The 14,734-nt window shown below is 32.1% G+C and overlaps 5 protein-coding genes across 6 annotated transcripts; 3 read left to right on the top strand and 2 right to left on the bottom strand.

Annotated features, from left to right (window-relative positions):
* Positions 1-15: 15 nt before the first annotated feature.
* Positions 16-3,376, bottom strand: Syx6 (Syntaxin 6). The gene is made up of 4 exons (XM_040717896.2): positions 3,236-3,376; positions 2,857-3,163; positions 2,457-2,787; positions 16-1,102 (listed from the first exon to the last, which is right to left on the bottom strand). Exons 1-4 carry the CDS (start codon positions 3,268-3,270, stop codon positions 1,029-1,031), a joined length of 747 nt encoding a protein of 248 aa, XP_040573830.1. The 5' UTR covers positions 3,271-3,376; the 3' UTR covers positions 16-1,028.
* Positions 3,377-3,744: 368 nt separating this feature from the next.
* On the bottom strand, positions 3,745-10,704 carry Ppcs (phosphopantothenoylcysteine synthetase). Its single transcript, XM_071889803.1, has 3 exons — positions 10,518-10,704; positions 4,456-4,893; positions 3,745-4,387 (listed from the first exon to the last, which is right to left on the bottom strand). The coding sequence occupies exons 2-3, from the start codon at positions 4,829-4,831 to the stop codon at positions 3,864-3,866; spliced, it is 900 nt and encodes a 299-aa protein (XP_071745904.1). The 5' UTR covers positions 4,832-4,893; positions 10,518-10,704; the 3' UTR covers positions 3,745-3,863.
* Positions 5,253-8,397, top strand: LOC121122812 (ankyrin repeat domain-containing protein 27). 2 transcript variants are annotated; one of them, XM_040717876.2, is made up of 6 exons: positions 5,253-5,438; positions 5,551-5,765; positions 5,828-6,148; positions 6,216-6,722; positions 6,785-7,098; positions 7,162-8,397. In XM_040717876.2, exons 3-6 carry the CDS (start codon positions 5,831-5,833, stop codon positions 8,273-8,275), a joined length of 2,253 nt encoding a protein of 750 aa, XP_040573810.1. In that variant the 5' UTR covers positions 5,253-5,438; positions 5,551-5,765; positions 5,828-5,830; the 3' UTR covers positions 8,276-8,397. The 2 variants fall into 2 exon arrangements, with proteins under 2 accessions (XP_040573810.1, XP_040573802.1); XM_040717868.2 differs by having other exon boundaries at positions 5,269-5,765.
* Positions 10,705-12,434: 1,730 nt separating the features above from the next.
* On the top strand, positions 12,435-13,211 carry Lsm11 (U6 snRNA-associated Sm-like protein LSm11). Its single transcript, XM_071889799.1, has one exon. The coding sequence runs from the start codon at positions 12,435-12,437 to the stop codon at positions 13,122-13,124; it is 690 nt and encodes a 229-aa protein (XP_071745900.1). The 3' UTR covers positions 13,125-13,211.
* Positions 13,211-14,242, top strand: LOC121122840 (uncharacterized). Its single transcript, XM_040717913.2, has 2 exons — positions 13,211-13,669; positions 13,740-14,242. The coding sequence occupies exons 1-2, from the start codon at positions 13,211-13,213 to the stop codon at positions 14,034-14,036; spliced, it is 756 nt and encodes a 251-aa protein (XP_040573847.1). The 3' UTR covers positions 14,037-14,242.
* The last annotated feature ends 492 nt before the right edge of the window (positions 14,243-14,734 follow it).

The following is a 14,734-nucleotide window of genomic DNA, read 5'->3' as shown; positions in this document are numbered from 1 at the left end:
TAAAAACAACTCAAATGTTTATATATTAAATTAATTATTAAGAAATTAACCCGTTTGTTAAGTAAATAAAATATGAAATTAATAAAAACCATAGTGTACACATATAATAATTAATTTATGAATGTATAGACAATATTGTTCAAAGAATGATAATTAGAGAAGAAAAGAGTACAGATTGATAAAAACTTATAATTTGAGTAATAATTGAACATCATAGGGATTAATAAATAATTAATTAATATTTAAGGGAATAATACAATAAAGGAATGGGTGATTGAACAAAGAACGAAAAAAAATTGTGATGTAAGTAGAATAAAATAAAAATATTTGAGCAATAAAATTTGATGGTTTATAAAATATATTGAGTGATTATTATATTATAATTAATTATGGATAATGAAGGGGAAAAGTATAATACTAAAGCAGTGATAATTAATGACTGATGTGTAGGTGAGATCTTTGAAGGTTGAAGCATTCAAAAAAACAAAAACAATGGAATATAATGATAATTATATATATAATTGTATTTTGACAGAATGATATTATATAAGGCATCGTTGTTGAGAAAAGGGCGAGAACAAAATAGTATAATTAATTATGATAAGATCAGCTGGTTTTCTAGTAATTAAAGTGATTAACGATGATACAATAATCATACAAAAAGCTCTCCTTTTCAAAAAACATAGCAAAATATAAAAATATTTCAACTTTCAACTTGATAAAAGTTGCTCAAATTGTATTGTATTTAGAGAGTTGACTTTGGTTGTATCAAACTCAAGATGGGAAGATGGGAAAAATATTATACGGCGCAACGACTAGATTGTTTTACATTTCATTTTTTTTTTTTTTTAAATAATAATGTTAGAAATATGAAAGGAACGATTAAATGAAATTATAAACAGAATTAATCTTTGGTAAGTTCGTTTCATATTACTAAAAAAATATTTTTCATACAAAAACATTTAAAACATGTAAAGTTTCGTTCATGAGAACAAAAATCAAACCACAGATTGGGACCCCAATTTTTCTCATATAAGTAACATCAGAAGTATAATAATCATAGCACTTGATAATATACCTATTGCCATCCATTGGCGACGATCTGAAATTATATATTAAAATAAAAATATTATTTATTAAGAAATGTGATCCTTAGCTTATAAATATATATATCTCGATATATTATGTAGAGGCCAGTTAACACAAAAGCGAGCAAGAAATGTTTTTCTCAAAAATGGAGTCTGGATTGCATTTGATTAATTGAACTTCAATTTCTATTAATTCTTAAATTACTCTAAAAGGTATCCAGTCAGGGCCGTCACCATCGGAAGGGGGGATTTGGCATCACCATATAGATTATTTCAGTACGAAAAAATGGGACGCCAGTAGAAAAAATAGATGCTAAAATGTATTTTCCAAAAATAATCAAATGAAGGCTCTAGACCAGTAGTTCCCAAACTGTAGGTCACGGCCCATACTGGGGTCGCCTGATACTTTGCATGTAGCCACCTAAGGCCTTCCAAAAGTTGATGTATGACACCGAACGTCCTTGTATTGTATTCTCGTGTTTTCATCAATATTATATAATTATAAATGTTTTTTTTTGTAAAATTTGAGATTACCCATGATGAAACGAGAGACAAGTATTAGGAAAATAAATATCGTGAGTAAGATATCGTTTTAAAGTAAGGATTAACTTGCATAGTTGAAGCAGGAATTGAAAAACTACAACTTGTCATTTGCAACGATATTTCGTAATCAAATTTTTTATCATTGTCTTGTTATGATCAAAAATGCACGAAAGAAGGATCAACCCAACTAATTTTGTTTACTCGGGATAACTGCAACTTGGCAAATAAATTTAAGGGGTCGAGGGTCAGTAATTAGACAATTGCATATCTGTTCTATACCAAGAGTGGCAAACTCATAGTCCAAGAACTAACTTCATTAAGTTACATTTCTTCTGCTTTACAATACACATGGGTCAGAAACGATCTGGCAGGGGAATATTTCAAGGGCAGTAATATTTTAAAAAGCGGTAAATTAAAAAAACAAGATCAAAATTGTCTTTTTTATGTAATCAAAATCCAAATATTGTAAAGACTTACTTATTCGGCGTTTGTTTGATCGTTTAGTTAATATTGATTAATCATTATTATTTTTTTTTTTTTGTAGGCCAAATTAAAAAATTGTTTTTGAAATGCAACTCAACTTCGTTTGTAATTAAATAGACCCATTTTAGCTAGCATTCTCATTTCATCTCAGAAATTTGAAATAAAAAAATATATTGACTGATTATCAGCCAATACTGATACATTGAAATAAGTCAATGAAGGCGATTATAATCATGAAGTAAAATTTAAATTGGGAATAACTTATAATTTTCTTGATTTTGGTTAAGGCTCTTTTTGTGTTGAGACTCTAGATATATCGTATATATGTATGTATATAACAACCATTGGACATATGAATAACTTTAGACATTTTCCGCATAGTAGCATCCAATTTGGACTCTGCATTTGCCATTTCTGCTCCAAACTCGTCCAACATGATGGCATGTTCATCGATATCAGTTCCAAGAGAATCCGACATACAACGAATGTTGCTAGAGGATTCTGACATTTTTGAAACTTGATTATTATTTTGAGATGTGGGGAGTCGATCATTGCCTGGTAAGTCGGGCTGTGGAACTTCATCAAATTCATCATTTGGTAATCGTGAGTATTTAGTTGATGAGCCTTTAACTCCCTTCGTCGTGGGACTTCCAAGAGGTACGTTATCCAAGCTCTATAAAACGAATTTTATATATTTGTATTTATATACAAGCTACAATTTTGACATTCAATTTTATTTTACATTTCTCTGAATTTGAGGCTTTGCTGCAGAAGATGCACGTTCTTTCATACAGCGAACTTCATCACGAGTTTTTTTAATAAATTCTTTTCGAGCCAATAGTTCTCCCTTATCAATTTTGAATCGTGCAGGATTCTTTTCAACAATTTGTACCGTGTCATCCAGATCCTCGAGATCCCATTCTATAGAACGAAGAGAATTATTCAATTCTGTCGATGACCATTCCCTCTCCTCATTGCTCCTTAAGCAATCTTCTTCCTTCCAACGCTCAAATAGTCCCCGTGTTTTTGACAAGGCCTTCAACACTTCTCTAAGATAGATGAAATTGTAATAATTATGATATTATTAACAAATTCGGGAAAATAATCTGTCAAAAACTTACTCTTTGACAACAAAAAAAGGGTCCTCTAATGACATTCTATAGTTTTGCTTCGTTGTATACTGACACGTACACAAAGCCTGGACTAACTAATACTAATTACTTAATTAACCACAATGTTACATTTATAAAATAAGGTTAAAATATTTTATCCAGACATATAGAACATATTAACAGTTAATACTGATTCAACATAATAGTTTATAGACCGTTATGAGGTAAAGTCGAGGTTTTCATTGATTGAAATGCCTCTTTAAAGTCCTTTCTCTATCAGCTAGTACATTAAATTTCTATGGCTGAGTCCCTCCCAGCTAACTCCTCAATTACAGCTGACGTACATTCCATCCGAAAAAACATATAAATTTATTTAAAAGGGGGGAGTAAGAGAGGATACTTCATAAAGTATGAAGCATCCTCTCTAGCTACAATGAATCATACATATTCTATTGAATCAAAATCCTCTGTACGTCCTCTCATATTCTTTTTAATCTCTTCCCACAATTTCTTAACAATTTTCCAAGTTTTTTATAGGTTTTTATTATACGAATTTACAAAAGATTCGACATATTAAATCTGTTAAATAATTATCGATTTGTAATGATTAGACCTACAATGAATTAATTAAGATTTTTTAAGTCACGAATATACCATGCTTCTTGCATAAGAACTCAATGATACATTCTTCAATCTCTGATTCGTTAGTATTTCTAGTTATTTGAACAGATTCTCCATCCTTGCAAACTATAATAACGCTCTCTCTTCGAGTTTCAAGTATATTTGCTACAACAAAGCTATGCCCATATGTATTCAGAGCCCTTTTAGCCTTGTCCATGAGTATTTTAGGATCTGTTTCAAGTTTAAAACTAACAACCAATGCTTTAGGTACCCAACGTGTTACCAATGGGCCAAGGAGTTTAGGTACAATTTTTAATTCAAGAGTCCTTGCTCCTTCTGCAGATTGGATCTTGTGTTGTGGAAGTTCGGTATCTGGAACGTAGAAGTCAGAGACAGCGGCTGCCAAATACAAAAGAACACGAGACTCTAAAGGACTTAATTCTAAGGATAGGGCTCTAAGGAGCCAAAGGTAGTCTGCTAAACTTCTGAATGTTACTTCAAGAAGTTGGTCCTTTTTAGAATTATATTCTTTATAAATGTCTGAAAGAAACAAAATAATATTATATTATGAGATGATGTTTGAAAGTACATATACATATGATACTGACCTCGAATTTTGGATAAATGCTCTCTCTTAACGCAAACCTTCTCCTCTGCTAATTCTACAATATCCAAGAAATTAATGCCTTGAAAATGTCGCTGATAAGGTCTGAGTGATCCTTCTCGATAAAGGAATATCACTTTATAGCCCTTCCCCAATAAATACTCAGCGGAGGCAGAGCCTCGTGTCCCAGCTGAGAAGTTATCAATGTAGCGTACAGTTCTTTTCTCAAGTGGAATGGTTGTTCCTCCAGATGAGACCAAGGCTACATTGTCATGTGTTTCTAATGAAGAAACAAATTCTTCAACGCGTTTAGTGGAAGAGTCCAAATTACTGGGGCGTTCAATCTGGGAAAAAAATTCATCGACTTCCGAGAAGTGCATGTTTATTGTGTAGATGAATGAATCCCAAGAGGCAGAGCAATATTGTAATTTGATTATTTATACTAAATATAAAGGTATATGTATATATTATTAGCCATCGAAATTAAATCGTAATAAGTTATGTCAGCAGCACACTGACATACTTTCAATTGTATACTGTTAATTTTAAATTCGTACATATCACTTAATAATTAATATGAAAATTGGAGATTTCTTTCAAATATCAAATAAAAAGAAATGTAAAAATTATATGCACACATCAAATTCACAAAATGATGGTTATTTTCCGCGAAAATATTTTATCCCAGTTCCCACCTTGAGTAGGGAGATCTCAAATAATCCAATTAATTAAGTACAAAATGTGAAGAGATTGGATAAAAAAGTTGACATATTTTTATTTAAAGGAATAACTGGATGACGTCAGTGATGTATGTTCGGTGCGCGCGTGATGCAATCCGTTGTACTCTACTAAGTAATATTATTATTATTATTTAACATATTTTAATTCGTATTAATTATGTCTTGTTGATCTAGGACTGACTATTGATTATTTGATACCACCGTCATATTGAATTGATGTGCAATAATAATTACATGTCAATTTGAGGTAATTAGTCATTCATGAGACGAAAGGATCATGTCTATAGCCTCTTCAACCGAGACGCTTTCCCGAATAATTAAATATGATGAAAATCTTGAAAATAATTCTTTTTTGAAAGGATTCAGAGACGAGTTCCCGGATTTATTTCAAAAGACTATCCATGAAAAATGGACAATTGCAATTCCTAGACAAGATTCTCTGCCTTCAGAATTGTCTCTAAGACCAGAGGATGTAAGTCGACATATTTTTATTCCAGATGAAGAAGGCATTCCAGGAAAGTATTGTTCCTTGGCTGATAAGCGTCTGCAGATCAATCAAAAGAATCAAATCAAGGTATATATTTAATAAACATTAAATTATAAATTAATATTACATTTTTAAAACCTTTAAAATAGGTAATGGATTCTGAAGGAAACTCTGAGCTCGTACGGCAGATTTTATTCTCAGAGGTATTTTATAACGATGATCTCCAAAAATATAATGTATTATGCCTCGATGCCTACCTTGGTGAGCACCCAAGCTTTAAAACAGACGGCTCTATCGTTAGTGATTATAAATTATCTTGCGTTGAAGACTGTATACAGTATTTATTCAGACATGTTGATACGGATGTTATCAGAAAAATTGAGGCGTCCTGTTCAAATTTTGATCCCGATAAGAGCCTAGTTGGAGATTTAATTAAGTCATCCTTTAAAAAATTAAAGCAAACTTCCAAAGTATGTTCCCCTTCGCCTATGTTCAGCCTTTTGAAATATCATTTATATAATTATAATCACTCTTTAGTCTGTCAATATCGACCTTTTGGAGTCCTCCTTGGAGACTTATATTTTGTATAACATCAGCACACCTCTTTCAAATAAGCTTAAAAATGATTGGATAGAGAAAAATGCTTTACTAAATCGATCCATCAAATCCTTGGCCATCACTGATATATTTGGTAAGGAATGGAAGGAAGAAAACAATAGAGTCAACATCATGAAATCTAAAACTGAATTAGTACATATTGTTCAATATTCTACCCCACTGGACAAATTGGAGTGTCTTTACAGAGCTTTATATTTTTTTGAGAAATTACACACATCTGATGATTTGTTACAGAATCTCATCAGTGTAATTACAAAGACCATTGTTGTCAAGGATTGGTACACTCAATTCGTTCTCATGAAGGACTTTCGATATTCTAATTTACTTAAAAAGGGTGAATATGAGTACTTATTGGCTTCATTAGAAGCGGCGTTGGAGTATTTAATGCATGGAATCCCAACATTTACTCCATCCGTGGATATTCAAGTATATAATTAATTAAATTAATTCTATTATCCAAGTTTGATTTTCCTCTTCCATTGTTGTAGTCAGAAAATGCAAAAGTATTGAAAATGTTTTCTGCTGTACGCAGTTCTGATGTACAATCCGTTTGTCAAATTCTTTATGGAGGTAAAGATTCGTTACCGAATGAAACAGACTCTGTGGATGAAGCTCAACATCATCCACTTTGTAATTGTGAGTTTTGTTTGAAGAAAGATCATTATCCAAGTGTCAACTATCAAGAGAATCACTTTGGTTTCACACTTCTCCATGTTGCTTCAATGAATGGGGACTGCAAAATGGTTGACCTTTTTTTAAATACATTTAAAGCGGATCCTACCATTGTTGATATTAAATATAGGTAGGTATTCATTCAATTATATAGATGTAATTATATAATAATTTACTTTTCCTTGAAATGAAGAACTCCTCTTCATTTAGCATCTCAATTTGGCCATCAAAATGTAATTCTGCTGATACTGCAATGTCCTTCCTCTCGCATCATTCTTAACTCTCAAGATCAAAATGGACACACTCCACTTCATTTGTCCATTCTTTATGGACATGAATCCAGTACTAAAGCTATTTTATATTTTGCTGAACACCAGAGTTATCCCCTTCAAATTGATTTGAGGGACAAGTTCGGGGATACAGCTCTTCATCTCGGAGCTTCCTATGGATACTTGAGTATAGTTAAACTTCTACTGGACTATTCAGCAAATGTTCAAATAAGGAATAAAAGAAATCAAACTCCGATTGACGTCTCAATGTGCTCGAAGATTAAGGATCTAATACAAAGCTATTCATCAAAACTTTTGGTTAATTACTTCAATGACAAAGAGGAGGACTATGAGAATCCTGTGGAAGTTGAAGGCTCTCCTCAAAAGTTTAATACTAATATTTTTAAATCCAAAAAGGAAAAATTCTTTAAATCTATCATCATGGGAGACCTTGAATTAACCTGTCATTACCTTGGAGTTAATCATGTTAATGAAACATTCAGATCTCGAGTTCTTTATCAAAGTAGCTGCTACCCCGTTTGTGGAGGCTGTGAAGATTGTGATAATCTTTTGAAAGGATCTTCTAGTGTAAAAGAAATTCTTCAACGCCCTGGATCACCTCCCATGAACGTGAATGCAACTAATGATGAAGGAAAAACTGCAGTTCATGTCGCTGCCCAATTGGGTCAAGCCGACATTGTGCAGCTTTTGCTCAGTTTAGGAGCTGAACCTTTTTCCATCGCTGGGGATATTGGAGAAACTCCTTTACATTTGGCATGTCAAAATGGTCATCTTGGAGTAGTTATAGTACTTACACAAAATGCTAGTCAGTTTCGTCAAAACATAGATATAAAAGATAAAATGGGTAATACACCTCTCCAGTATGCTTCAATGTCAGGGCATTATGAGATTGCCCTTAAACTTCTGAGTTTTGGAGCATCTGTTAAAACAAAAAACTTTGCTGGGCATTCGGCAGTAGATGTTGCAAATTACAATAATAATAAAATTTTGTCACTCTTGTTCAAGAAGTATAATTAGTGCATGATTGATTCTTTAATAATTGTATCTATTTGAATGTATAGTTTTATTTCAAATTCTCACTAATTTTTATCTATGCATAACGTTTAATAATGTTAAAATAATATATTACTCACCACAAATGAATAATTAATTTACCCTATAATACCCGCTAGGTTGATGCGTGCTCATTATTTTTTGCTATTTTAAAATTACAATCCTTGTTCATTTTTAGGAACAAAAATATTTTTATTTTTTTGATCGGTCAAAATGGAACATTTTTTAGTTTTTGGTGGAAAATTGAATTGTTTATTCAATTTAAATTGTTTACTGTACTTGATGATATTTGTATATAATATTGAAGGATTTTTTTTCATACAACACCTCTAAAATTAGATTTGAAATTTTTTGGAAGCTTGTGGTTGTAGCACTTTTTCTATTAGGCAATACGTTTGGAACATTTTAACATCATGGGTCATTACTCGTAAGTAAGAAATTTGTACTTTTTTTTCCGTTTGATAATTATAATCCACTATTATATGTTTACAATTACATCCATGAAGTTTTTGATCCAAAAAAATGTCGAACTGCTCAAATCGAGGATTCCAATATCCATGTATCAGATATGATACGTATGGCGTTACAGTAGTGGCAGCAAACCCGTAGGACCCGACCCTCCCAACCAAAACAAAAAAAAAATATTACTAATTCTAATAATAATAATCCGGAAATCAAATTTGACCGGTCATGATTTATTAGAATTACCATTAGTTTGGCTTACAAAAAAAGACGTTTGTCTGGGTTTATAAATTTTGATTCTAGTTGTTTTTATATCTTAAATCTTTTATTTTGGCAGGGCGTCTAGAAGATTATATAATGTACTCGCTGAGGATTACCCAGCGTTGCTCGGGCTAAGGAAGGAGAGGCAAATCAAATTGAAAATGGTTAAATTATTTAAGAATTCGGAAAATACTTCGATATACTAAATATCTACTATTACTCAATGTTAATACAAGGTGAAATAATTATGTAATCGGGCTTCCTAGAATTTTCAATTTGATATATCGTACCGACTGATGGGCAAGAAAAGCAGATTTTGACAAAACATCCAACCACTTACAGTCTATGACGTCACTATTACTAGAATTTTCAGTTTAATGCACATCATTACCGCCTGCTCGGTAAGAAATACAGATTTTGAGAAAAAACTCAACCACTCATACACTATGACGCCTATTTTTAAAAACGTGGTGGAAGTCAACAGTTACAGCCCACCTTCATCCCCACTGTGCGGACGCCTCTGTTTGTAGTTCATGTTAAATTTTACTCTGACTTTAAGTCGATTTTTAACCGTTTTTCCCACATAAAACAGAGTATTTTATGAATTCATAAAAGAGCCCCCCAAAGAGGACATGTTTATAGAAAATAGGAAAGTAGATCTTCAAAATATATAAAGCGGTACAACCTGCGGCCTTTTCTCCTAAAAATAAATAAACTATTATGTTTTTGATCGTAGTAAATAACATAAAATTTTATGCCTTTTAAATTAATATCAACACCATCTTAAGTCGTGATCCTTTGGGGGGGATAAGGTACAGTCTATAATATCTATACTGTAGAGCAGTGTTTCTTAAACTATGCACTTTGGAAGTTGGTGACTCGGAGCAATAGTCCGTACTGGGAATAACCGTGTGTAACGCAATAATTATGTTACCTACCATAAATAAGGTCAAATAGACTGTTTAATGGTGCGCCCCAAGATTTCGGTTATCCCATTAGCACGGCAGTTACTTAGATTTTATTTTTCTTGGGGTAGGGTCATATTAGGCTTTTTGACACTTTTGACAAAACGTTTATGACTTTTTAGAAAGCCAACTTTGACAAATAACCTTTTTTTTACGAAAGACAAATTTGAGAACAATGATCATTGTCGAAATTGTGACAAATAACATTGTCTTTTCAGCAAATTTTTACAAGATATTTTATTCTGGGGGGGGTTAGTTAATTAGTTAAGGGTCTGTCCATTTGTAAGTTGTAAGTTTTGGGATGTAAAAAATAAATAAATTGAAAATCACTGCTCTATTTAGATTATTTTTAGTTACTAACTCGGGATTGTGATCTTTTTACAAGTGGTTCTTGTACTTTGTATAATAAATTGTATACAATATTTGTTTTGAACGCGGAACAAATAGCGAAGGTTAGAATTGAAAAAGGATAAATAGTTGTGTACCGAATAGTATTTACTTATTAATTAAGTACTTACAGAGTTATTGCTGAGTAATTTAACGATGGTGCAGTTTAGCTTTTTATTAGTAGTAAATACAGACAAATCTGGATAAGCTGAGCCACACCTTGTTAAAAACAAAAATGTAGCTAAGTGTGGTTTAATGATGACCTGGGAGCGAAAAGCCGTTTTGGTTATTTTTTAGTTCAGTCACAAACACGCCATTAAAATATTACTAAATGCTAATTAATAAAACAGTAAGGGAATAGATAAAAGCAATGAGCGACTTGTTGCTCTCATCAGCGAATTGTCACCTTTATCCAGTGATTTTATTGTTATCTGTAGTGCATCTACAAAACGATTAAGAAAAAAAGAAAAGCACAGGACATTTAATGTATTTAATGGCTCAATTACATAAATAATTTTTTAGCATTTATTATTTACTTTATAAAATCAGTTATCTTACCTTGTTTTTGCTAATAAAGTTTAATGTTTTGTTTTTGTGTTTTTTTTTTCAAATCTCACCAAACGGAATTATTTATAAAATCCATTTTTGTTACTCTAACATGTTCGAATAATTATTTTGAACAAATATCTATAAATTAGAGGCATTTTCTATGCCCATTTTTGGATTATTTCTTTGTAGTTAAGCATGGAGTACTTAGCATGTTGAGTAATTCATTAATAAAGGGTTAAACGTTGCTTTTATCTGCATAATTTATATTATAATTGCTCTAATAAAAAGTCGTTTATTTACGTACTAACATTGATTTTTTTTGAGATATTTTCCGGAATTGACTGTATTGTTGCTAATAATTAAGTTATTAATTAATTTTTCTGTGAATTGAAATGGTAACAGATCAAATGGTATTAATTTTATTAATCTTTTTAATTCCTAAAGATATTACTAACTTAATTAATTATGAAAATATTCATTCTACTGACGCAGTCATGTTGTGGTTAAAATATTATTTAAGTTACAGCTGCTAGTAGACATTATTAATTAAAATTCGAATATCATTAGAGTATTTAAGCAGGATTAAATGACAATTAAAATAAAATAATATAATATTTTAATTTAGAAGATCGAGCTTTAAATTAAATCAAAAGATCGTGATCCCCATAGTATTTTTAATCTAGATCGAACTTATAATATAACATGATCACAAAGTTAGTGTAGATGAGGTAAAATAAACATAGCTGTATTTGATTGGCTCTCGAAATAACTTCTATTTGAAGAATGGAATCTGATTAGTAAAAAACGTCCACCTGGATACAAAAAAACTCATTGCGTCTTAAAGAAAGTGTTTAAAGACTACTGTCAATGGCGGGGAATTCTATTTAGTAAGCACTAAGTTAGTTGGTTAGAGTACTGGAATTACTAATTACTCTTTTGGTTTTTGGAACGTATATTCTGCATGACTTCATCATCTTCGATATCCTCTTCAGGTCCATCATCTAAATTATGTCAACCCTTTGTTAAAATCTCAATTACTGATTTGAAAGATTCCGTTATCTATGATGAGAAAGTTGGATCTTGGTCTATGGATGGAGAGTCTCTTACCATGGTTTGGATTCAAGGTATTTGCCAGAGTTTTCGTGAGTTAATTAGGGATCAATATATTTAATAACACAATTGAATACTTTTTTCAGGACTCGTACGGAAATTAGTGGACTCTGACACGATTCTCGCATCAGAAGAGGGTGAAATAGGATCAAATATAAGTATTCGAGGTGTATCCAAAGTCCCGGGAGGTGGAGGAGATTGGATAAAAGAAGGACTTTATATTCAAGTTCTCGGAGAAATCCTTGGATCAACTCTTATTTCTGTGCGAGCTCTCAAAATAGTAGATCTAACAGAACAATCCGTCCTCCGATCCTTTTGGCCACTTGAGAGAATTGAACTCTCTAAATTTCGTGGAGGGGAAATCAAATTCTCAGCTTCCTAAAATAGTGATGTATTCTTCAGCATTGTCTTCTTCCTCATCTGATGATGAGGAAGATACCCTTAATGTTTTTTCTGAAAGTTTTGACCCATTGGCTGTCATCTATAACCCAGGACTAAAGAAAGTGCCCGACCCTTCAGCCCCCGTGTTGGACAATGTAGATAAATTTGTAAGTGTTGTAGAAAAGAAACGCACGAATCATAAACCTCAGAAAGTGAAACAAGAAGAACCTTCAACGAGTTTTGAAAGGAATTTTAAGCCTGAACAAATGCCTATTCAAGGAAAACCAAGAAAGGATGGACCAAATGTTTGGCAATTTATGGATAAAGTAAAAGGTCCATTATCTCTTCTAAAAAAGGCGCGTGAGGAACAACTACGTATTCGTGTTTATACTCGAGGAGTAAATTATTTGAGAGGATTTATGACTGGATATCTGTTAGCCTTTGACAAACATTGGAATTTGGCATTGATAGATGTGGATGAAGTCTTTAAAAAAAGACGTTTCCCTAAAACCCCGGCCGGTCTCAATGAGTCCCTTGAAACCTTATCCCTAAAATCCAATTCTAAGAAAGACACTGAATTTGATAATGAAACCAATATGAAAATTATTAAAACTAATCGAAGATGGATCCACTGTGAAAGACATGTAGGGCAGTTAGTGTTAAGGGGTGAACATGTTTCTCATGTCGTGATCCTATAGTTGAAATACATATATATATATATCACCATCTTATATGATAAAATATTTATATATTCTGTCAATCAAAAATCTATTCCTTATTTCAGATGGATGAGGCAACGGTTTTGAAGGGCTTGATTGATAAAATTCGAGATGCTAGAGAAAATTTGAAGTTATTCAAAGATGAAACTGATGATATTGACTCATGTCCTCAGAATAAAAAGAGCAAAATTAATAATGCTTATGAGAAAAGTGCCATGATTGTTGCAAAGGAAACGGAGCTTCTTGGATCATCAGTTGTTGAAGAACTACCCGGAGATGATGGAGCTCAATATTTTTTAGCTATAGCTGGAATGCAAAAGAATATTCAAAACCTACGGGAGTTAAAACAAATGAGTGAGCATATCCTAAGTAACAATATGGAGCATATCAAAGAAATGGATAACATCGTTCAACTTAGGGATAGTATTGACCATGAGTGTCGCGAAAAAATGGAAAAGTCCAAGGTTGACAAGGGTAATGAGGGTGATCAGAGTCGACCAGAGGGGGAAGCAGAGACCATTAAGGTTAGTATTTACTAGTAAGATATCTTCTACCCAAATAAATTGAACTAATTACTTTTGAATTTGCTCGCAGGATTTAGAGGCCAATATTCGAGACACAAGGGCTGCATATAAGCATATCAAATCCGAATTTGCAGCTTTTCTCGAGAGAATAGATCATAATGAAATAAATCAAATCGGAATGTTTTTACAAGCTCTTTGGACTTCGTATGCTAAGAATGTGAGCAATGATGAATCAAGCTATCTTAGGATATCGCATCTCGACTTTGATGTTAATCAAAATGACGTGAGTAAACTTGTATCTGAGGGCATTATAACTGCCCATCCGGATGACCCCGATCAAGTCAAACTCATGCGGTTCAAAAGATGAAGAGTGAAGAATTCCTCACAATAAGAAGACTACATACCCCTTTTTATGATAGCTTCCACCAGGTTTTTTTATCTATAACATATTTTTTAAGAAAACCAAATTTCTGTTCCTATAATAAATATGGCATTTATGTTTCTACTGATTATTGCCTCTAAAATAATATAATATTTCCAAATTATAAGAATAAAAGTAATATTTAAAGTACAGTCATATACCTAATCTCATTATTGTCTTGCCTGATTAGTGATTACTAGTTATTAAGGGAGACCAGGGACAATTATAACACTTTTTACCTTTGACTCAATTACTTAGAGTCTGCTTGTCTGAGATACGCCAAAAATATACTACAACATACTATGTCTGCCATTTTTTGATTATACAACTTAGTATTTTTTCTACATATTATATTTAAATGCAACCCATCAAATATTGAAAATCTTTCTCGAAGCCAAGGATGGTTAAAGCAGTGTTAGGATTAGAAACAATTTAAGCTTGAATGTACTCCAATTATAAAATATAACTATAAAATTTATATTATTTATAGATCACTTATCAGGTTTATAGATATTTCAAAAAATCTACTCTCACTAACATCTTCTTTAGGGGAATAATCGATGGTGTTGAAATGCTGGGGTTTCGAGATACATAACTTTAGCTTTGTAATCATCTCATTTTTATCAAAATTAAATATTCATATT

This window comes from Lepeophtheirus salmonis, chromosome 1, assembly GCF_016086655.4.
Source record: "Lepeophtheirus salmonis chromosome 1, UVic_Lsal_1.4, whole genome shotgun sequence".
Taxonomy (NCBI): Eukaryota; Metazoa; Arthropoda; class Copepoda; order Siphonostomatoida; family Caligidae; genus Lepeophtheirus; species Lepeophtheirus salmonis.
The sequence above is the reverse complement of the archived record's forward strand: the minus strand, read 5'-3'. Positions and strand labels throughout refer to the sequence as shown.